The 22912-nt window shown below is 35.0% G+C and overlaps 5 protein-coding genes across 6 annotated transcripts; all 5 read left to right on the top strand.

The window, feature by feature from the left end:
* Positions 1-746: 746 nt before the first annotated feature.
* Positions 747-4061, top strand: LOC18016778 (pumilio homolog 12). Of its 2 annotated transcripts, XM_006401250.2 has the most exons (7): positions 747-940; positions 1558-2782; positions 2867-3029; positions 3114-3277; positions 3364-3622; positions 3727-3842; positions 3917-4061. In XM_006401250.2, exons 2-6 carry the CDS (start codon positions 1650-1652, stop codon positions 3832-3834), a joined length of 1827 nt encoding a protein of 608 aa, XP_006401313.1. In that variant the 5' UTR covers positions 747-940; positions 1558-1649; the 3' UTR covers positions 3835-3842; positions 3917-4061. The 2 variants fall into 2 exon arrangements, with proteins under 2 accessions (XP_006401313.1, XP_024012224.1); XM_024156456.1 differs by having other exon boundaries at positions 3727-4061.
* A 998-nt stretch (positions 4062-5059) lies between these two features.
* Positions 5060-6511, top strand: LOC18016777. Its single transcript, XM_024156349.1, has 2 exons — positions 5060-6196; positions 6331-6511. The coding sequence occupies exon 1, from the start codon at positions 5133-5135 to the stop codon at positions 5457-5459; it is 327 nt and encodes a 108-aa protein (XP_024012117.1). The 5' UTR covers positions 5060-5132; the 3' UTR covers positions 5460-6196; positions 6331-6511.
* A 4904-nt stretch (positions 6512-11415) lies between these two features.
* On the top strand, positions 11416-14391 carry LOC18016776. The gene is made up of 7 exons (XM_006401248.2): positions 11416-11884; positions 12254-12340; positions 12436-12693; positions 12794-12958; positions 13053-13106; positions 13239-13385; positions 13639-14391. The coding sequence occupies exons 1-7, from the start codon at positions 11693-11695 to the stop codon at positions 14014-14016; spliced, it is 1281 nt and encodes a 426-aa protein (XP_006401311.1). The 5' UTR covers positions 11416-11692; the 3' UTR covers positions 14017-14391.
* Positions 14392-17075: 2684 nt separating this feature from the next.
* LOC112086473 lies at positions 17076-18059 on the top strand. Its single transcript, XM_024155408.1, has one exon. It carries the CDS (start codon positions 17076-17078, stop codon positions 18057-18059), a length of 984 nt encoding a protein of 327 aa, XP_024011176.1.
* Positions 18060-22393: 4334 nt separating this feature from the next.
* On the top strand, positions 22394-22854 carry LOC112086782 (arabinogalactan peptide 14). The gene has a single exon (XM_024156555.1). It carries the CDS (start codon positions 22487-22489, stop codon positions 22667-22669), a length of 183 nt encoding a protein of 60 aa, XP_024012323.1. The 5' UTR covers positions 22394-22486; the 3' UTR covers positions 22670-22854.
* The last annotated feature ends 58 nt before the right edge of the window (positions 22855-22912 follow it).

Genomic DNA, 22912 nt, shown 5'->3' with positions numbered 1-22912 from the left:
AAAAACTTTCATTTTATAATTCTAGAATCACAAGAAACCTAGTAACAAATTTGTGTTCAAAAGCCGAAGAAGCGTTTGTAGAAATATACGTTATAACACGTGTATAGATGTGTACATATATACGTGTAAGTATATATAGAGAGAGGAGAAGAAACAGAGCTATTAATGAAAAGAAAGAAAAAAGGGACAGAAACGTACCAAAAGAAGTAAGAGAGAGACTTATAAGTTGTAACCTAAATATCATAAAAGACCTTTCCATTTTCATGCATCCTATTTTATTATTTCTCATCATCTTCCCTCCCTATTTTTTTTTGTCACTTTTCTTCGCATTTAATTTAATTTAATTCATTCCTCTTCTTCTCCTAAAACTAAAATAAAATATAGATCCGATTTTCTTCAAAAATTTAATTGTCTTCTTTTTTAAAAAAATAACTTATACTTTTTAATTTTGTTATGAAATAAAAATGCTTCAAGTTTTTACTCTTGACTCTCTCTATATTTATCCTTCTTCTTCACGCCGCCTACCAAATATAAACACTCTCTCTATCTCTCGCCATCCTCTCTCTCGCACTCTCTTTGCATTTTCCTCTGAACTTTCCCAGGAAAATTTATTTTTCTGATTTTAACCTTTCATTATTCTCTCTTTTTTTCTTTTCCTCTTCCGGAAAAAAATTGTTATCTTTTTCTTTCCTGGTTTTTAATCTCTCTTTTGTTTCCTTTTCTCTCTTTGCGTGTGTGAGATTTTTTCCTCCATCATCACCTTTTGCCGATTGGTGATTTTATATGTTAATGTAGGTTCTTCAACCTCACCGGTATTCTTCTCTTTCTCCTAAACAATTTCCTCTCGCATTGTCACTGAGATTTTCCTGCAAATGGGTTTCGTCGTCTTAAACATGGAGATTTGATCGGAAGAAAAGATCGGATTTTTCCTTCTGTGATTGTGAGTTTTTTTCTTTTCTTCCCTTTTTTGGTCTTTGATCTTCAGTACATTATCTCAGTTTCTTTCTATTCTACAAAAATTTGTTTCTTTTCTAAGATTTGTGTGTGATCGTAGAGATTTTCTCCTCTGATTTTGGTCCGTACAGTTTATAGACACTGATCAAATCTGTCGATTGTTCGTTACTTGCTTCTTTTGTTTTGTGTTAGGACTCATGATCCATGTCAATAGTGTTTGATCTCACAATGCCGCTATGAAAGACTTATATGTAAATGATGGTTTTGAGTGATTCAGCTTCTAGTGACACTGAAATTATCTTAAGACAAAAAAAAAACTGATGGAAAAATTAATGTTTTGTTGCTGATTAGTGGTGGATTCTTATCCCAGTGTTTGTTTGTTTTTTGTTGTTTTTGATGTATTTAAGAAGCTACCAATGATTTTTTTTACAATATTTTATAGAGTCTTCTTTATTTTTTCTTGTGCAAAGCTATTACAAGGTCTTCTTGAATAAGAATAAGAACAACAACTTGTGACACGAAAATCTTTTGTCTGTTTCTTCCGTCTAAGTTTCACAAATTTTGTTTGGTGTTTGTTTTAAGCTTAGTGTTCTTGTTTTACAGCTGTCAGGAGTATTATTCTTTGATCATCATAACTTTGGAGTTGAAAGTTTGGATTTTTCCTCTGTTTATGTGTATAAACCATCGATCTTGAGATGGATCAGAGAAGCATTGAGCCAGAGTTTGATGAATTTGAGAAGCTTCTTGGAGAGATTCCGAAAGTTACTTCAGGAAACGATTATACCCGTTTCCCTATATGTTTGAGCTCAACAAGATCATCAACTTCCATCAAGAAAACGGCTCGCTTCGAAGAAGAAAATCTCCCTGATGACCGCACATTCACCTCTGCATTTGCTGAGGGAAACTTCAACTTTGGAATCCCAAATCAAACTCCAGAAAATCCTCAACTTATGTTCATTCCTTCTTATCACTCTGCAAATACCTCACCTTGTGTATATGACAAATTTGATCCAAGAAAACTTGATCCGCAAATGTTGAGGAAGCTGCAACATGTTGGCTACTTTCCTAACATCTCTTCCGGGATCTCACCTGCTCAGCCGCAGCAATACTTACCATCCTCGGAGTCTCACCATCAAGCTTTGGATCAGTCTTATATCAATAGGAGGAATCTCGAAGAAGGAAACTTTCAGAGGCTGAATCTGCAAGAAGAACAGTGTATGCCTGTTAACCCTCATTTCCTCTATCTTTATAATAATAACCAAACCATGGATGCTGCTCCAAGACAGGAGCATTTCGACTATCGCCGAGCTGAACAGTCTAACAGAAACTTGTTTTGGAATGGAGAAGATGGTGATGAAAATGTGAGGAAAATGTGCTATCCAGAGAAGATCTTAATGAGATCACAGCTCGGTTTAAACACAGCTAAAGTCATAAAGTACGGTGTTGGAGACGATGCACAAAGCAGAAGACTTTGGTTGCAGAATCAACTCAATGAAGATCTCGCGATGAACCTCAACAATCTGACGTTGCAGCAGCCTCCAAAGTATAACTCTCTTGCAGAGGCGAGAGGGAAGATATATTACATGGCCAAGGATCAGCACGGATGTCGGTTCCTGCAGAGGAGATTTGCTGAGAAAGATGGGAATGATATCGACATCATCTTTAATGAGATCATTGACTATATCAGTGAGCTTATGATAGATCCTTTTGGGAACTATCTAGTTCAAAAACTGCTTGAAGTATGCAGCGAAGATCAGAGGATGCAGATTATTCATTCCATAACTGGAAAGCCAGGAGTTCTTATCAAAATCTCTTGTGATATGCACGGGTAAAACCGTAAACGCTTTCTTTGGATATGAATATCTCGTAGTGTTTGGTTCTTTAGTTGACGTGGTCTCTTTCGTATAAACAGGACTAGAGCTGTTCAAAAGATAGTTCAAACGGTTAAGAGACAAGAGGAGATTTCAGTCATCATTTCTGCTTTGAAGTATGGCATAGTGACTTTGATAAAGAATGCAAACGGTCGTCACGTTGTTCAACTTTGCTTGCAGTATTTGTTACCTCACTGTGAAAAGGTAACAACTTTCTCTTCGAAGATTTTCCGTTAAACTATTCAATGAAAATTGTGATCATTTCTTTTTGTTTTTTGGTCTCTTCAGTTTCTTTTCGAAGCTGCGATTACTCATTGTGTTGAGCTTGCAACTGATCGACATGGATGTGTTGTGCTTCAAAAATGTCTTGGCTATTCCGAAGGAGAGACAAAGGATCACTTGGTCTCTGAAATTGCCTCCAATGCTCTACTCCTCTCTCAAGACCCTTTTGGGTATATTTATTTTGTCTCTTTGAGCTTTTGAAACCAATTCTTGTTAAACAATATTTGAGAAAAGATGCAAACTTTTCTTTTTGCAGGAACTATGTTCTTCAATACATCTTTGAGCTACAACTTCAATGGGCAATCAACGAAATCCTCGAGCAATTAGAAGGAAACTACACCGAGTTATCAATGCAGAAATGTAGCAGCAATGTAGTTGAGAAATGTTTGAAACTAGCTGATGACAAACACCGAGCTCGAATCATTAGAGAACTCATAAACTATGGTCGTCTTGATGAAGTCATGTTGGATCCTTATGGAAATTATGTCATCCAAGCAGCTCTGAAACAATCCAAGGTAAAAATTTAGACCAAATCACAATTGTTTGATTGATTTAGAATTTAGTCCCTATAGAGTAAGATTGTTTCAAATTCAGTACCTAAAAGATCAGATTGTTGCAGGGGAATCTTCATACTCTATTGGTTGATGCCATTAAGCTTCATATCTCATCTCTTCGTACCAATCCTTACGGTAAAAAAGTCTTATCTGCACTTAGCTCGAAGAAGTAAATCCGCAGGTAATATATCCGGAAAAGTAGAAACTTTCTATCTCGAGATGTCACGGTTAAATTCGTTTCCTTTTTCTTGGCAGTTGCAGATCTGTAGCAAATGTTGCTGTTTGTTGTTGGTAAAGTTACCTTGTAAATGTATTGTAATAAGAGCATAATTCGCAGGTTTTTGGTTTTTATTCAGAGAGACGAAAGATTCAAAGTATGGCTTTGATCTAATCTACAATTTCTCCCTGTTTCGACTCTTCTCTTTGTACAATTTGAAAGACCATGTTAAATGCTTTTACCATATATATATATATATATATATATATATAAAAGGAAAATCGATTATGACCGCAATTATCAAATGTCAAATATCAAAACAGTAATTATCATCAAACTTAGAGTTATGAAGTTTCTGCTGTGGTTCATTCTTTTGTGTGTGAGATGGTTTCTTGGGATAGAAGTAAAATTGTTATTATTTTATATAAAAAGAGGACCAATGAATAAAAAATTAAAAGCAAAAACAAAAGATGGTCATTCACGAATTTTTGAAATAAAAAGTAAGTAATAAAATTAGAAAAAAAAAAAGTGTAACGATCGTGTTTAACAAGATGAATTGATTGTGACTAGAATATAATTATTGAAACCCCCACATCTTATGGGCGATTTTGATTGAGTCAACGTGTCAAAATCACAGAGGGCTAAGACTTTAAAGTCAAAGCTTTATACAAGTACAAGTACAGTGTTTTTTTTTTAAAAAAGAGTGTTTAATCTTTTAAAAATATCTTAACTAAAAAGAAAACCTATTAAATTCAGGAATGAATAATATGGTGGTTTCTAATTCATATTGAATTTTTAATCAGCTATATATTAAGGGAACTACTTTCTTACAAAAATATTTCTTAATTCGATTGGGTACTAGAAATCGGTTTATGTAGACAAAAAAATCGGTTTGACATGATTTCATTTTTAGTCTGGATTCAAATTTTTTTTAAAATATGCCATTAATTTTTGTAAAGTTAATCTCGTATCATTATTTCGAGTTTGATTTTGAAATTCGTTTACATAAATAGGAAAGGTAAAAAAATCTGATTGGTTTGTTTAAAATTTGGTCTAAACGATTCGGTACAAATCTGATCTTCAGGACCGAATCATGTCGGACGGAAAAATCCAACTTTTATTTTTTCTGTCCTCGCGAGTTTAAAGTTTTACAACGCACACTCACACAGAGAGACAAATCAAAGAGATCGGTTTTTGAAAAAAAAAAAAAAAAATCCAAAATTGTTGAGATAAGAAAATTTGTGCAGCAGAGACATGGTGTTCCGCGGCGACACGGTGATGTCCGTAGCCCATCTAACGGCGGAGATTACTCAGCGGTTACGGTGGATTCCGGCGTCGGATCGAATCAGCAGCGGCGAGATGTTGCAACTCGTCTGCTGTTTTCCGCTTCAACAATTGGGTCGATTCGTGTTGTGGTTCTGGAATTATATCTGTGTTCCACCTCCAGAGATTTTATATTTTGATTATGATGATGATGATGATGATGATGATGGTGATCGTGATAACGCTGATGTTTATGGACCATCGTCGTCCTCTTCGATCGTTACACATCATAATTACTATAATCTTCATTTGGAGTGATGAAATTTCGTCTGGGTTTGCTTGTAAAGTTTGTTTTTTTTTTTCATAGGAAAAAATGGTTCTTTTTTTTATATATCTTCTTCTGGAGATTCTTGGGATTATTGGATTAATCGGATTATGTTTCTTAAGCCTTGGTTATAGAATCAGAGAAATGTTTATAGCTTACCTTTCATCATTTTAGCAGTCAAAGGAGCTTGTTTAGATCTATTACTTGCTCGTTTATACCAGCTCTTGAATCTTGATTGATGGAGATAATGAAGTTCTTCGAGTTTATTCTCGCAATATTGGAAATATTGGTTTTGATCTAAGAATGTTTGGTTAGTTGAGCCTCTTCAATGTGTTTAATCTGGTTCTTCATTGATACCGATTATCAAGCAATTCGGGATTATTTTGTTTTCGGAAAATCGGTTTGATCTATAAATGTTTTAGAGTGTTTAACCAGGAGATTTATGAAGCAATTAGGAGGGTAAAGATTAAGGATGTTGAGAGCTCATTAAGCTTAATTTTAGCTTAGAATTTTCGGTAGATCAGTCTTTTGTCGATCATTTCTATTGTTCTTGAAGGGCCCTTATAAGGTTACATTACATATGGCATAATCCGTAGATATGATCAATGGTATAATGCATACCTTTACGTTATCAGAAACTATTGTGGATGATCAAGTTCAGGAATTTTTCTTTATCTGTGATCCTTCGAGATCATTTGTTGCAGTAGGGTGGTCTCAGGATAAAGCAAAGGTACATTTTTACCAAATTTTAAACTCTCTTAGTATGTTCTTTGAGATTGAGATCTTTTTGGGTCGATTTTGTTGTGTTAATGTGTTGTCCTCGAGATCTCCTACTGAATTAGTTCTTGCTGGGCTTTTCTTCAGGTTTGAGAAGTTTAATAGAAGTTTAATGGAATCCAATTCAAGATTTTTGTTGCCATTTTCCACGGAAGGAAGGACAATCTATGGAATCCAATATTCCGACTCCTTTTATTTTCCCTTTCTTTAGTTAATAATTTTTTAGATTATGTTTTTTTTTTAATTAAAAAAAATCAAATAAAATATGTAGATGTTTTCAGTAGTTGTTAATGTAAACTGTTAATATTCAATATTAGTTAGTGAAATTAATTATATTAAACAAATTTAAGTTGGGCCAACAGGCCAAGTCTGTGCGGATAGGGTCCATGTCTTTTCTAAATTTCAAGAGGTTGTATTGTTTTTTGAAGACGTAATTTGTTGTTTGTTGTGTGACTTGTCAAAGCAGAGCTCTCTACACTTATAAACCCACATAATATCTCCACGGATCCTAATTACCGCAACTTCACAAGCATTAGAAGCTCTCATGCTTAATAAAATAGATTCTTGAAATGATGAGACACATACCTTTACCACAGAGCCATAAACGACTTCAGAAAATATAATCCAATTTTAAATTCATAAAAAATAATGTATCTTCACAGATGTTATTTACCTCAACTCCAGGACCAGGAACATTAGAACAGACTGGAATGATGGATGGAACACATACATTAACATAAGATCCATTGATTGTGCAATGACGATCACAACAAATTTCATTTTCAAAGGTCCACAAAATCTAGCTGATGTAAGAACATCTGCATATATATATGTGGATATGGCTAATCTACGTACCTTATAATCAGTGCCGTGCCTAGCCTTAGAGAGACCTAAGGCAAATTATAAAATTTATCATTATTTTATTTTGTTTATTTTGAAACTTTATTTAAAGTTGATATATTGTTAATATAATTATAGTTTTTATCAAACAAAATGTAATTTTAAATATCATAACACATTTTTTCAAATTGTCTATATATATATATATATATATATATCTTTCTACTATACATAACAAATAAAATCAAGTATTTTACATATTTTGATAAAGTTATAAAAAATGTGGCCCTTAAAACTAAAAATAAATTTAGTGGCCTAAGGCAAATGCCTTTTTTTTTATACATATAAATACGGCTTTGGTTGTAATATTGAAGTATATTTTTGTTGTTATTAAAATCCGCCATTAATACACTTAATTAGACGTTTGTCCAAAATGGTCATGGAAATCAAGTTGAGTTATATATATCTCACCTATACATTTTCCAAAAATGCGTCAAAATGATTTTTAAGAAAACATAATTTTGTTTTTAAGGTACAGTTTATATCTAGACACCAGATGCATCCAATGATCCAACAGTCCGATTAGCATCGAAGGATCATCTTAACTGTTGATGGTATTTTGGGACTGGGTGGTTAAATCACTTTTGTGCACGCACGTTATAATAATATACGATTAAAAAGTAAAATATTTTTTGTAATTAGAAAAGACAAGGGTGGTGATTTAATGAGGATGATGAATCAGAAAGAAACATGTAAAGGCTCATCTTTTCTACTACTACTTACCTACTCAAAGGCCAAAGCTATCAAACTTAAAAAAAAAAGAATTAAGATTTTAACGACATCTTAGGATTCCCGTTATTCTTTTATCAGTTACTATACACACGGGTTTGTATACTTTATAAATTATAATTTGTGTTGTATAATATAAAAGATTTTTAATTTAAACTTTAGGAATATTTTACTTGTATGAAAAATATCTTAACAAATACAACCTAATTCGGTATAGAAGCGGTCATTTGATAAAATGTATGAATTGATATACGTTGAAATTATTTGTTCGTGTTTATTTTTATTATAATGTAAACACATTTTTAAATTTTATTTAGTTTTTACTCTAAATTTCTAATTAGTCTCGGTTGTAATCGACCACATATTAAAAAATAAAAAGAAAATAATTAATGTTTTCTAGTTTAAGTTATATGATCACTTAATTGGAGGTTTTATATTATGCACATGAAATTTAGATGATCAGCTTAAACTGCAGGAGACTTTCTGACTTTTTTTATATGTTAACAGTTAGCACACAAAAAAAACATTTACATCCATGTAAGCTACACATCGCCATATCACATTTAAGAAAGTACAAATACCTTTTTATAACTTCTAAAATTACGTAAAGATCTAGTCTTACCCATCGTTCTTTCAGAAATCTTGCACCCCAAAAATCGAGCGTAGAAAGAATTATGGCCTTATGGGAACTACATTCTACTTCTATCTAAATATGAAATCTTTTAATAACACACTGCCTAAATTATGTTATAACAAAAAACTTAGATAATGAATACAAAAGGTGATCATATTGTGATCCTAACTCCTAATCCTTCATAAACCCCTAACTGATTTTTTGTGAGACTTTCCTTCTCCAATATCTTTTTTTTTCAAATCTTCTCTAATATCTTAAGATAGCAATCACCACTTTTTGAAGCCAAAGCCATGATCACATTTACTTCCTTCACTTACAAACTCTTTATAATCTCAGTGAAATTTCAAAACTTGATTTTCGGTTTTGCTATTTAAATTCCGATTGAAATTCTGACTGATGAATCAAAGAGGAATTAGGTAGTAGTAAAGACATGAAATGAGTTCTAAGACTCATAAATGTCTTACGATTAATTGTAATATAATTAATTATTATTTAAAATTTAAAATATCAGATTTTTATTGTCGGAACTGATGTGTTACGTAAAAAAATGCTGATGTGTTAAGATTGTGAGATACAACCCAACTTTTATATAATAGATACGGTTGAATTTTATTGCGGAATAGAATATATAGAGTTTTAGCATTATCGTCGTCATAATCATAAATTATAGAGATGTTTTTGAAAGAATTCAATAATTCTGTAAGTTTTATTATTTTTAAAAGTGAAAAATAACAATTGTAAGTTATTTACAATCTCTTTTTGTGGAATCTCATTATGATGCTCTGCTACACTGTTTGACTCATTGGTTTCCCCACCGTTAGTTAGATTTTTTTTTGGATATTAGATTTTCTACATTTTTCTGTCTTTAGCTTTCGTCGAGAACAGACGCTACGCACCGTACACGTGTAAACAAATGGTTTATCGATCGTAATGAGCTGACGCCGTTAGAATATAAACGGTGATTGGCAATTTGGCATACGTTTCCCTTTGTTAACGGCGAGCAACCAGAAGCAGAAGAGAGACCAACAGCTCCATCGGGAGAAAGAATCTTGTGTCTGCTTCCCCATCATATACAAGTTACTCCTTGACCCAAACTATTTGCTAAAACAATAGACAACAATATTGTCATTATGAGGCATCTCGTACTAACAATGTTTATTTCAATTTCTCAAATTACACTACTGTAGTATACGATTTATTTATTTTCCTTTTTTTTTGGACTAGATCATAAAATATACATTCATTCGAGGTCTTATACTATTTTATAAGCCAACCCAACATAAATGATTTTTTTTTTAATACAAATAATTAAGCTGCCTTATATTGGTTCTTTTGTTTAAAGCAATCACCCGATCTTTGTTTCTTGGAACACCGATCTTAACTATGTAATAGTTATCTATTTGGTTATACTTATAACAAAAGCTATGTATTAGTAGTTGTTTAATCTATAAGTCACAAAAAGTAACAAGCTCTTCAACCAGTAGTATGATGGGTCAAAACAATATTTTAAAAATTACTGATAAAGTTGACACTTTTTCAGAACTTTGTTCTCGTTTTTTATATCTTATCTTTATTGACATCGTTAGATACGATGTTTCAGAATTTATTCGTTTCAAAAAATATAGTTTCAAAGGAAAGAAACACTGATATAAAGAGGAATTTATGCTTGAAAAGTACGCAAATATTTAATTTTTGAGATTTCATGTTTTTTTCAACGTTAATACTATAAGGTACACTAAATTACTGAATCGATAAGTTAGTTAAACGCAGTTTAATGCATGGAGTATAAACTATTAAGGGGTATACTTAGAAAATTATGGAAAGAGTTGTATTTTGGTTCGTTGCTCTTTGGAGCTCGTGAATTTTTAGGAGTAGCATCGACTAAGTCGCCATGACTCGTGGACTCCACTCCCATTTTATTTAAACTTATGGTAGTATGATTTGTTGTTTAGATGAAAATAACGTATAGTATTTTGCAATTTTGTTGTTGAGGAAAACATACTATGCTTAATTTGTATTGCTTCTAAAAATTAATAACATATCATCTACTTTCGTTTTTTAAAAAAAAAAACATATCATCTAATTTCATGTATATAAAATTGGGAAGATCAATTGATATCATATGTTACGGAACAAAAAGTATTGATGTTTTGCATATAGATAAACTTTTCTTGATCATTCATGCAATTTTTGGGTACGTATGATTCGTTGTATACCCACGTATACTTTTTACTTTTTTTTAATGTTTTTATCATTAAAGAAAGAATCATTTGAATACCCATTTAACAAATAATCATTTGAATACCCATTAGAGAAAGTTTGGGAGGTGTTTCCAAATGATTTTTTAAGACACTTTCGTTTTCGTTATTACTCCCTCTGTTCCATAATAGATTATTATGATGTTTTAGAAATTTCACTCTTATTAAGAAATAATAAATATGTATTACTTTCAGTTATTTTTTTTTCTTTTCACTTTTTAAATTTTTTTTTCACACACTTATTAAATACTCTATAATCATTATGAATGAACTTTAGCTTCATCACTTATCACTTGATATTTATTGGTTTGTTTACACATAAACATTTATTATTTCAAAATAATTAAATAAAATATGCTATTAAATCATTCTTGTAAAATGTAATAGCATTAAATACTTCCAAAACATCATCTATTTTAGAACAAAGAAAAATCTTAAAACATCATCTATTCTTGGAACAGAGAGAGTATTTGTTTTTGGGTGGCCGTGATACATATTTTCAACACATTTACGTTAAAAAAATTTTGGATCATTAACTCAGAAAGGAGTAGTTATCAACAAAAAAGTAAAAATTACTCAGAAAGGTGTTATGTAATTAAAGTATAATTAAAAGGAGGAGGGAGAGTGAGACTAAAAAAGAGAGAGTGAGCCTAAAAAAGAGAGAGTGTGAGAGAGAGAAACAAAAAGTGGAGTCTTTTTTCATCATCAAACGAGAGACCCACTTCAATGTCGCTGCAGAATCACTGGTGTTAGTGGTGGGTTACAGAGGAAGAAGAAGAAGAAGATAAATAAAGGCGTAAGCTTTTTTCAAAACCTTCACCAAATAAAGGGCTTTCTTAGATAAGTGAGAAGCATACCCAAATTTTTTTCTTCTCTTCTCTCTCTCTCTCTCTCTCTCTCTCTCTTTCTTCTTGTTGGCTTTAGACTTATGGGTAAGAAAAAGATGGTCGCTGCGGCGCATTTTAGCAAGGAGAGGGTTTTTAGAGTGTTTCTGGTTTGGTTCTGCTTTTGGGGATTGCTCTCTCTAACGTGCGCTGGGAGGCTCAGTGCGTCAAGGCAGAATTTCGAAGTGCACAAGCACTTGAGACGATTGAATAAACCAGCTGTTAAAAGCATTCAGGTTTTGGAATCTTTATTCTTAAGCTCCATTTTCAATTTTTGGTGTTGTTTGTTTTGTTTTGGGTTGATTTCTGAGAAAGTAGAAGAAAAGATATTTGTCTGTTACCAACCTAAGTATTCAGAAGTATAGTAGTTTCTGAGACTTACTGAGTTGGAGATGATTACTATCAAGCCCTAAATGTTGGCTTAGACCTTTTACTTTCCTGGAAAGTTCCAATTTTTTTCCCGGAAACTTTGGTTCCATCGTCTAGTTGTTAGTAATTAAAATGTAGGAAGAAAGTTGGATACTTTTGATTACTATGTGAAAATTTAACTCCAAATTGATATACTTTTGTCTCTTGTGTGTGTGTGTGTGTGATATTTTAAACAGAGTCCAGATGGTGACATAATAGACTGTGTTCACATATCCAAGCAACCAGCTTTTGATCATCCTTTCCTCAAAGATCACAAGATTCAGGTAAAATTGTTTCAGCATTTGCCTCAAATTTCACACTCTTTTCTCTCTCAACTTCAGCCTATATACGCCTTAACATATTATGTTTTTTTAACCAGATGAATCCTAGTTCCGTCCCAGAATGGATGTTTGAAGAGAACAAAGTGTCTGAGAAACCAAAAGAGAGAATCAATCCAGTCACTCAGTTATGGCACCGGAGTGGAGTGTGTTCTGAAGGGACAATACCAGTGAGGAGGACAAAGAGAGAGGATGTTTTGAGGGCAAGTTCTGTAAAAAGATATGGGAAGAAGAAGCACCGTACAGTTCCTCTGCCGAGATCTGCTGATCCTGATCTCATCAACCAAAGTGGTCATCAGGTAGATATCTGATTCTTTACCTACATGCCGATCTATTGTTGAAATTCTTGGTCTAAAAGTTCTCTTTTGTATGTGCATTTGGTCTTTGTGGGCGAACTAGCACGCTATAGCTTATGTGGAAGGAGGCAAGTTTTACGGGGCTAAGGCGACCATAAATGTTTGGGAACCAAAAGTACAAAGCCCAAACGAGTTCAGCTTGTCTCAGCTATGGATTCTTGGAGGTGCTTTCGGTCAAGATCTCAACAGCATTGAAGCTGGTTGGCAGGTAGCTACCAATATAGAGTCATACCAGTTTTTAACTAAGCTTCAACAACATCTATGATCTTAGCTTCTTTGCTATATATATATATACAAATCAGGTCAGTCCGGATTTATATGGGGATAACAACACAAGGCTATTCACATACTGGACGGTAAGCTCAAGAAAAATTGTTAGCTTTTCTACAGTTTCTGATTATCCTTAGTTCCTTACTGTCTGGAGAATGTCTTGTGGGCTGATAAGGTTTCATTGTTTATTTGATTTCTCTACTCGGAACAAACAACAGAGCGATGCTTATCAAGCTACTGGCTGCTACAATCTTCTTTGTTCGGGTTTTATACAGATCAACAGCCAAATAGCAATGGGAGCCAGTATTTCTCCGGTATCTGGCTTCCATAACCCGCAATACGATATCAGCATTACCATTTGGAAGGTAAAAGCTAGTTTCCATTTGCTAAAGCTCCTCTCAACAACGATTTCTTTTCAGGGCATTCTTAAAAGTCTCAGCTTTCTTATACACTTACGAATCAAACCGGTTTTCATTTGACAATCTCCTATCAAGAACCATTTCTTTTCATGGAACTCTTAAACAGAGCTCCTTTTTGTCCTCAAAGATGCTACCTTGATGGATTCAGTGATTATGTCTGATGGTTTAAACGTATAACTCGGTAACATATTTCTTGTAGGATCCAAAGGAAGGGCACTGGTGGATGCAGTTTGGGAACGGGTATGTGTTGGGATACTGGCCAAGCTTTCTATTCTCATACTTAGCGGATAGTGCATCGATAGTAGAATGGGGAGGAGAAGTAGTGAACATGGAAGAAGACGGTCACCACACAACCACGCAAATGGGAAGCGGTCAATTTCCGGGTGAAGGGTTCACGAAAGCGAGTTACTTTCGGAATATTCAAGTGGTCGATAGCTCCAATAATCTGAAAGAACCAAAAGAGCTCAACACTTTCACTGAGAAATCGAATTGCTATGATGTTGAAGTTAATAAGAATGATGATTGGGGACATTACTTTTACTATGGAGGTCCTGGAAGAAACCCTAAGTGTCAGTAGAGGATGAACAGAAGAAAGAAGATGATGAAGAAGAAAGATGTAGAGGAACACTGTACTGATTTTTTTACTTATGTTAAGTGAAGTGTGAAAATATCGTTTTTTGCTGATTTTCTTTCACTTTATTATATGTTTTTTCTTCTGGACATTGTTTTGTTTTGTGATTTCTAGGATTGGTTAGGTTTTAGTTTTGGTTTTGGGTTTTTATTTGTCTCTTTGGGTTGTAACTTGTAAGAGAACAAATTTTGTCTGTAGTTTGGAAGTGTGAAAGAGAGAATTTTGTAATCTCTCTCTTGTTTTGTAACCTTAAAGATAAAGGTTTCGGACCTTTGAATTGCGTTGGAGTCTTTTCTCCGTTGCATTTGCCTATGAATTATGATGGAGGTTTGATTCATTATACCAACTGTAATTATTCTCTTAATCAATGAAATATCATTATTTAAATTTTCAACCATAAGTGGTTCATAATGATAAAGTGGTGTGATTTATTTTTTTTTCTTTTGATATCACATAAAGTAAAAAAAAAGGCATAAGGGAAAATAATATCTAAGCGATTAAACTCAAGTAATGCTAAACTTAGATTCAAATGCCAAACTTTGATTGGTCAAGTATTATATGATTCATCTTAGATCGTCTATTTATATATACATACATCTCTATTGTTTGATAAAACAAAATTCAATTAGTAAGATGTATGATTAATAGGTTTAATAAAAATGTATGATTATTATAGACATAGTGAAAGAATAGGCTAGAATACTGAATTATTGCATTGGATGAATCTACGATAATTATGTAACAAAGGTTATGATGAGAAGCATGTTATATACTCATGATAATATAAGATAATTTACATTTCTAATAATTACTTAATAATGTTGGAGTTAAGTATTGAACGCCGAATAATAAACGAAAAATTGATACGCCGAATCAAGTGAATCAAGTACCAAAGTCGATTAACTGGAAATAAAGAGAGGACAAAAGTTTAAAGAAATATGGGTTAGGCCAAATCATGTTACTCGGAGCACATGGATGTCATGGTACCATCATCTAATTTCAATCTTCTTTACCTACAAGAAACACCTAAACAGCTCATTGCTTCTCTCATATCTACTCATTTCACACACACAAAAAACATACACTATTAAATTTATTTATGACTTTCTTATGGACAAATCCCATACAGATGAAGTGTAAGAGGAGAGGCATAAATATAAATATACAAAAAGACCATTCGGTGAGAAAATATTCATTCGTTAAAAAAAAACATTCATTGAATGAGAGAACACAATGAAAGCCGTCCCAAAAAAAAGAACTTAATGAAAATTTGAAACCTAACTCTTCACCAACAAAGAAACTAAAAACTTACAAAAGAAAAAATATAGAGATTACTTATATCTACATGAAAATGCACAAAGGATAAATCGAGAAACAAAAGTATAGCATTAGAAAAAACTTTATCAACGTAATCATCATTTGTGAAAGTATAATTCAATATGGTTCCTAATACATGTAAGAATGTTTTATAGTATTTTCTTATATAGAATGAAACAACCAATGGTATATCTATACTAGATCTGATAAATTAGATTGTTTGTGACTTTCTTGAAAGGAAATTTGTTATAAACAAATGGACTTCTAGTAACCGGCCTATTAACCATCAGGTTAATGTCTCATGACCTATTAGGGTTTCTGATACATTAGTTATGTAATGTATATATACACTGCTTATGGAAATCATAAAATAAGAGTATTTCCCTTAATACGTTATCAGCACGAAGCTCAACTTCAAACGATCATATCTCTCAAAATACAAGGAGTTAGAAGGCGATCTACATATCATTTTGAAGCCCTGGAAGAGAAGAATCTAGTGGTGAAAACCGCTCCTCAATCCGACACCAGACGCGACCTCAAGACTCAAAACAATCGGCGCTATCCCACCTTAGCGGGTGATTCTTTCCAAGCGGTGGTTCCTCCATTGTAGCAGCTGTTCGTTCTCCCTTCTGGCCATCATTCTCAGGAGTTTCCAGTATATATCTGTGGTCTTTAGCTCCCAGATCATAAGCCGGTCAGAAATCCATTTGGCGAAAATGTATTATCTAAAACTATAGATCCTAATCAAAGTTTTGGTTTTTTTTTGAAAACCCTAATATGGATCGGTTCTTTTCATGATTCTTCATCATCTTTTTCGTTTTTAAAACCATAACCAAACCGATCCTCTTTCTTCTTGTCAAAACCCTAATTGGTTTTATTTTTCCTAATCGGCTTTATCATATAAAACCTAAACCCTTAATTGTTCAAACCCTATACCGATCGGTCCTAGCATCATTTAAACCAAACACTAAAATTCCTTGCAACCGAAACCTAAATCTTTGCAAAACCCTAGATCTAAAATCGTTTTGGTTTGTCTATCGTTAAACCGAGATCGATCGGTTTAAATCCTAAACCGATTGGTTATATATCTTAGATCCGATCCTTGAAAACCCTAAAACCGGTCCATGCAAGCTCCTAAATCCTAAACCAATCAACCCCTTAAACTCTAAACCAATCGATCCACCTAAACCGTTTATAAACCGATAAATTCTAATCCTAAATCGATAGGGTTTAAGTTTAAACTGATCGGTTTTTTCCTAATAAAAATTAAACCCTAGCAAATCCGTTTAGTTTAATCCCTTAACCGATTAATAACACTAATAACCGGTTTCCAAAATTAAATCTAATTTAACCGGTTTTGTTGTTTAATCGATCAATCGGATCGGTTTAAGCTTAATCGGTTAATTTCAAATTAGTTTCCAAAATCAATCTCTAGATTGCCTAAACCCTAAACCCTTAAAAAAAAAAAACCAATGTTTATCTATTAGAGCTAAATTTGGAAACCCTAGTAAACCGGCTAGGTTATAAACCCTAATGTTCGATTTTAGAGTTCCCTTATATAGCAAGTTTCCTAAAATAGCAAGTTTCTTGAAATGGAAAGTTTTCCCAAAGAATACCTTAAATCCCTTATTCCAATGATCATAGTCTCATACTATTGATTATTTAACATAAATTATTATATGTTTCAGATGTCAAACATTCAGAAGGTCAAATATGAGGCACTCACTGTCTCCGGAGATAACTACCTCAAATGGGCCCTTGACACCAAGATCTACCTCAACTCAAAAAGTCTGGGTGAATGCATCAAAGATCCCAACACCGCGACTCAAACAAAACGGTACTCGGCGATATTTATTATCCGCCATCACCTCGCTGAGTCTCTCAAGCAACAATACCTCACTCTTGAGGATCCACTCGAACTTTGGGTGGCACTGAAAAAGCGATATGACCATCAGAAAACGGTCATACTGCCCCAAGCCAAGTTCGACTGGAAGAACCTACGGTTCGAAGATTTCAAATCCGTCGAAGAATTCAATTCCGAACTCTTTCGGATAGTTGCACTCATAAAACTATGTGGCGAGGAGGTCACTGATAAGGCTATGCTAGAGAAAACATTCTCTACTTTTGGCACTCCCAATGTTGTTCTCCAACAACAATACCGTGCCATGAATCATAGCACCTATGAGGATTTGATATCTTGCTTACTGCTTGCTGAGAAGAACAATCAGCTTCTGTTGAGGAACAGTGCCATGCGGCCTCCAGGATCAGCCCCATTGCCAGAAGGAACCAGAAAAGAGTTCAACTTCGTCCAACGTAACAGATCCTCAGATCGTGGACGTGAACGTGGAAATGGACATGGACTGCGCGGCAGAAGACGCGGTAGACCGAACCAAGATAACCGACCTAACCTCAGTTTTGGTCGGGGTAAGGGTCGTGGTATCAACAAACCGACCCAAAGAGGCAGTTCATCTAGACCAACTCCTTGCTCAAGATGCGGAATGACTAATCATTGGGTCAAGATCTGCCGTACTCCCAAATATCTTGCTGAGCTCTACCAGAAGTATGGGAAAGATAATCATGAGGCTAACCTGGTTCATCAAGTCAATGAAGATGACTCAAAGGATGATAAGATTGATGGCATTGATTATGAGCTCTCCGACCTCCTTGATTGATCTCAAAAATCTGAATTTGTTTTTCATTACTCCTTAAACTTTTATCTTTTGTTTTTTGGGATTTATTGTCTTTACTTTGGATTTTTAAGACCTTTTGCTTTTACATTTTAATTTATGGAGTAATGTTTTATTTACATCTCATTTTTGCATGTTATTGAATTATAATTCTTGTTTAATAAAGATATGCAAGACAATATGGATATCATTGTGGATAGTGGATCGAGCCACACCATTCTAAAAGACAAGAATTACTTCATAAATTTAGTAATCAAAACCGCAAACATTAGCACTATAGCGGGTAGTTCGAGCCTAATAGAGGGCCATGGCCAAGCTAATGTGCTGTTATCAAATGGCACATATCTAGACATCTCTGATGCCTTATACTCACCCAGTTCTAAGAGAAACCTATTGAGTTTCTAAGACATAAGATTGAATGGTTTCCATATCGAAACTCAGGATGAAGGGAACAAAGAGTTTTTAATTATCACTAAAATGAAAAATGGCCATAAACAAGTTTTTGAAACTATACCCGCCGTATCTACTGGCATTTACCATGCTAAAGTCAGTATGATTGAGGCTAATGCTGCTATCAAAGCACGGTTTTTAGATTACACTATTTGGCATGATCGCCTGGGTCATCCCGGTGCGAACATGATGCGTAAATTAGTCCAGAATTCTAAAGGGCACAGCCTTAAACCAAATGGTATTTTCCCTCAGCACCTCAAGTGCACAGCTTGCTCACAAGGGAAACTAATTACCCGACCTTCACCAGTCAAAGTGTCTAAAGAGACCTTGAACTTTCTGGAAAGAATCCAAGGAGACATATGTGGACCAATTCACCCACCTTGTGGGACATTCAGATATTTCATGGTCCTCATTGACGCATCGACCCGCTGGTCGCATGTCTGTCTGCTCTCTTCTAGGAACCAGGCTTTTGCTAGGTTATCGGCCCAAATCATCAGATTACGAGCCCATTTTCCAGACTTCCCATTAAAGACTATACGTCTTGATAATGCTGGTTAATTCACTTCCCAAGCGTTTAATGAATATCGTATGTCCATGGGGATAAGTGTTGAACATCTCGTTCCACATGTCCATACACAAAATGGATTAGCTGAATCCTTCATTAAACGAATTCAATGGGTTGCTAGACCATTACTCATGAGGTCACAACTCCCGGTCTCAGCTTGGGGACACGCAGTCTTACATGCCGCTGAACTAATACGCATACGACCATCTAGTGAGCACAAATATTCACCATCCCAATTGCTAACGGGTCATGAGCCAGACGTCTCCCATATTAAAACATTTGGGTGTTCAGTCTATGTACCCATTGCACCACCACAGAGGACTAAAATGGGACCTCAAAGGAGGATGGGAATATATGTTGGTTTTGATTCTCCCACCATCATAAAATATCTCGAGCCAACTACAGGAGATCTGTTTAAAGCCAGATATGCAGATTGCCGATTTGATGAATCGGTATATCCTAGATTAGGTGGTGAGACAGACAAGCTGGTAAAAGAACTTTCATGGAATCAAACATCCACACAATGGCAAGATCCTCGGACTCTAGAATGTGATTCAGAGGTCCAAAGAATTATACATTTACAAAAGCTAGCTAATCAATTGCCAGATTCCCTTGCTGACCCGAACAAAGTTACCAAATCGTACATACCAGCTTGTAATGCACCAGTACGAATAGATGTCCCCTCAGGGAAAAGTCAAGTTGCTACAGAGTCTGACGCACGTAAGAAACGTGGCAGACCACCAGGTTCCAAAGATAAGAATCCCCGGAAATCAAAGAAAGGTGCAATGATTGAAACCAGGATTCAAGAGAACACGGATACAGCCTCAGCTGATACTTACCCTATCGAACCATCTCAAGAGGTTTGGGACGCCAAAACTCAAGGTTCTGAAGGGATTGATAATAATGAGATCTCAATCAATTATATCATATTCGGTTCTCTATGGAACAGAAAAGATGTCGACATCAATGAAACTTTTGCATACAAGGTAGCACTTGAGATTGCGCACACGCAAGAGGATCTAGAACCCACGTCTATAATTGAGTGCACTCGTAGATCAGATTGGCTGAAATGGAAAGAAGCCATAAACGTGGAGTTGAATAGTTTAAAGAAACGGAATGTGTTTGGTCCGATCTTAAGGACACCATTCGATGTTAAACCAGTGGGAAACAAATGGGTCTTTGTGCGTAAAAGAAACGAACTCGGCGAAGTCGTTAGATACAAGGCACGCCTTGTAGCACAAGGATTCTCACAGAGACCCGGAATCGATTATGAGGAGACTTATTCTCCAGTGGTGGATGCAACTACATTTCGATTCCTCATAAGTCTGGCCATAAGAGAAAACTTAGATTTGCGGTTAATGGATGTTGTAACCGCATATCTTTATGGACCACTGGACAGTGAAATCTATATGAGATTACCAGATTGTATTGAGCTCAAAGATAAGCATGCATCTCGTGATAAACACTGCATTAGGCTGAACAAATCCTTATATGGACTGAAACAAAGCGGACGTATGTGGTATAACCGGTTAAGCGAATATCTCATCAGAGAAGGCTACGAAAACGATCTGATCAGTCCATGCATCTTCATCAGAAAATATCAAAACAAAGGATTTGTAATCATAGCAGTATACGTGGATGACTTGAACATCCTCGGAACATCTGGTGAAATCGCCCAAACAGTTGAATGCTTAAAAGCAAAGTTTGAAATGAAAGACCTTGGCAAAACTAAATTCTGTTTGGGATTACAACTTGAGTACGTCAATGACGGAATCCTTGTGCATCAATTGGCATACACTGAAAAGGTACTCAAGAGATTCAATATGGACCAGGCCCACCCATTGACCAGCCCAATGGTTGTGAGGAGCCTTGGATTGGATAGTGATCCATTCGGTCCAAAGAAGGACGATGAAGAAATCCTCGGTCCTGAAATGCCATACCTCAGTGCCATAGGAGCATTAATGTACTTGGCTAGTTACACTAGACCAGACATCTGCTTTGCCGTGAGCCTCTTAGCTCGCTTTAGTTCATGTCCAACTCAAAGGCACTGGAACGGTATTAAGCACATCCTTAGATACCTTCAAGGTACTAAGGACTTGGGATTATTTTATTCTAACCATAACAAGGATGGTCTAGTTGGTTTTGCTGATGCAGGATATTTGTCAGATCCGCACTGTGCCCGGTCTCAAACCGGTTATGTTTTCACGCATGGAGGAACAGCCATATCTTGGAGATCCATGAAGCAGACTATTGCCGCTACCTCATCTAACCATGCGGAAATCTTGGCCATTCACGAAGCTAGTAGAGAGTGTGTTTGGTTGCGGTCCATGACTCAGCATATCCGATCAGATTGTGGTATGGACGAAGATAAGGAGCCTACGGTGATGTATGAAGACAATGCAGCTTGTATCGCTCAACTCAAGGACGGCTACATCAAAGGTGACCGGACGAAGCATATTCTGCCCAAATTCTTCTTCACTCATGAGCTACAGAAGGATGGTCAGGTCAAGGTTCAGCAAGTCCGATCAAGCGAAAATTCAGCCGATCTATTCACTAAATCATTACCGACTTCTACACTCCGGAAGCTCATTTATCAGATAGAAATGCGTAGACTTAGAGATCTACAGTGATGCCTAAACTAGGGGGAGTAATGCGTGTTGTACTCTTTTTCCTTCACCATGGTTTTTCCCACTGGGTTTTCTTGGTAAGGTTTTAATGAGGCAACGTTCCCCAGCGCATTATAGAGATCCCGGTTTTGTGACAGGTACGGCTACTTTGTCCAAGGGGGAGTGTTATAAACAAATGGACTTCTAGTAACCGGCCCATTAACCATCAGGTTAATGTCTCATGGCCCATTAGGGTTTCTAATACATTAGTTATGTAATGTATATATACACTGCTTATGGAAATCATAAGATAAGAGTTTTTCCCTTAATAAAATTAAAATTATTACAATGACAATATAATAGAGATAAATTTGCCGTCATTGATAAATAATTCAAAGCGAAAATAGTGCGCATTGCTCTTTCCAACTATATCTCCATATTTTCAACTATTTATATACATAGTTGATGAACTAAACCTTTTACGTGTCATAAATTAATTCCACAGTACAACATAACACATTTCTTATACAACTTTCTCAAGATTAAATTAAAATCTATAGTGGGTTAAATAGTATAGTATCAGAAACATTGAAATTAAGTTATTCAATGCGTTGGTGTAAAGTGGCATGTACACACTTGGCCTTACATGCGTACTCATGTATATAAACACTAACAAATGTAGTTCACAAGTCACACATCAAAAACAACAATACAACAATAATCACCAAAAATCCTTATTTTTTCTTCTCTTCATTTGCTCTCTCTAAGTCTCAAATCCAACAATACTAACAATGGAGGCAATGAAGATGAAGCTTTTCGTGGCGGTTCTGGTTGCGATGATAGCGTTCTCTGCGGTTCAACAGACAGCTGCAGCGGTTGAGGCTCCGGCACCGAGCCCTACCTCTGATGCTTCCTCGTTTATCCCAACTTTCTTCGCCTCAGCCGCGGTTTTGGCTTTTGGATTACTCTTCTAAGAAGTATTTTTACTTATGTTTAATCAAATTAAATAAAAATCACTTAATTGATGTTTAAGTTCTTGTCTTGTGTTGTCTCTCTTTGAGTTCTTGTAGTTTATTTTATGTGTTGAGTTTTATCTATTTCTCTTTCTATCTTTCTCCCACACTCTCTCGCTCTATGTAATGTTGTTGAATTGACTCATCCTAATATCAATAATATTTTTTTTTGTTTTTCCTCTTTTAATTTGACAGTTTAAGTTA

The sequence above is a fragment of the Eutrema salsugineum genome, unplaced genomic scaffold, assembly GCF_000478725.1.
Source record: "Eutrema salsugineum unplaced genomic scaffold, Eutsalg1_0 scaffold_2, whole genome shotgun sequence".
Taxonomy (NCBI): domain Eukaryota; kingdom Viridiplantae; phylum Streptophyta; class Magnoliopsida; order Brassicales; family Brassicaceae; genus Eutrema; species Eutrema salsugineum.
This window is presented reverse-complemented; position numbering and strand designations above follow the sequence as displayed.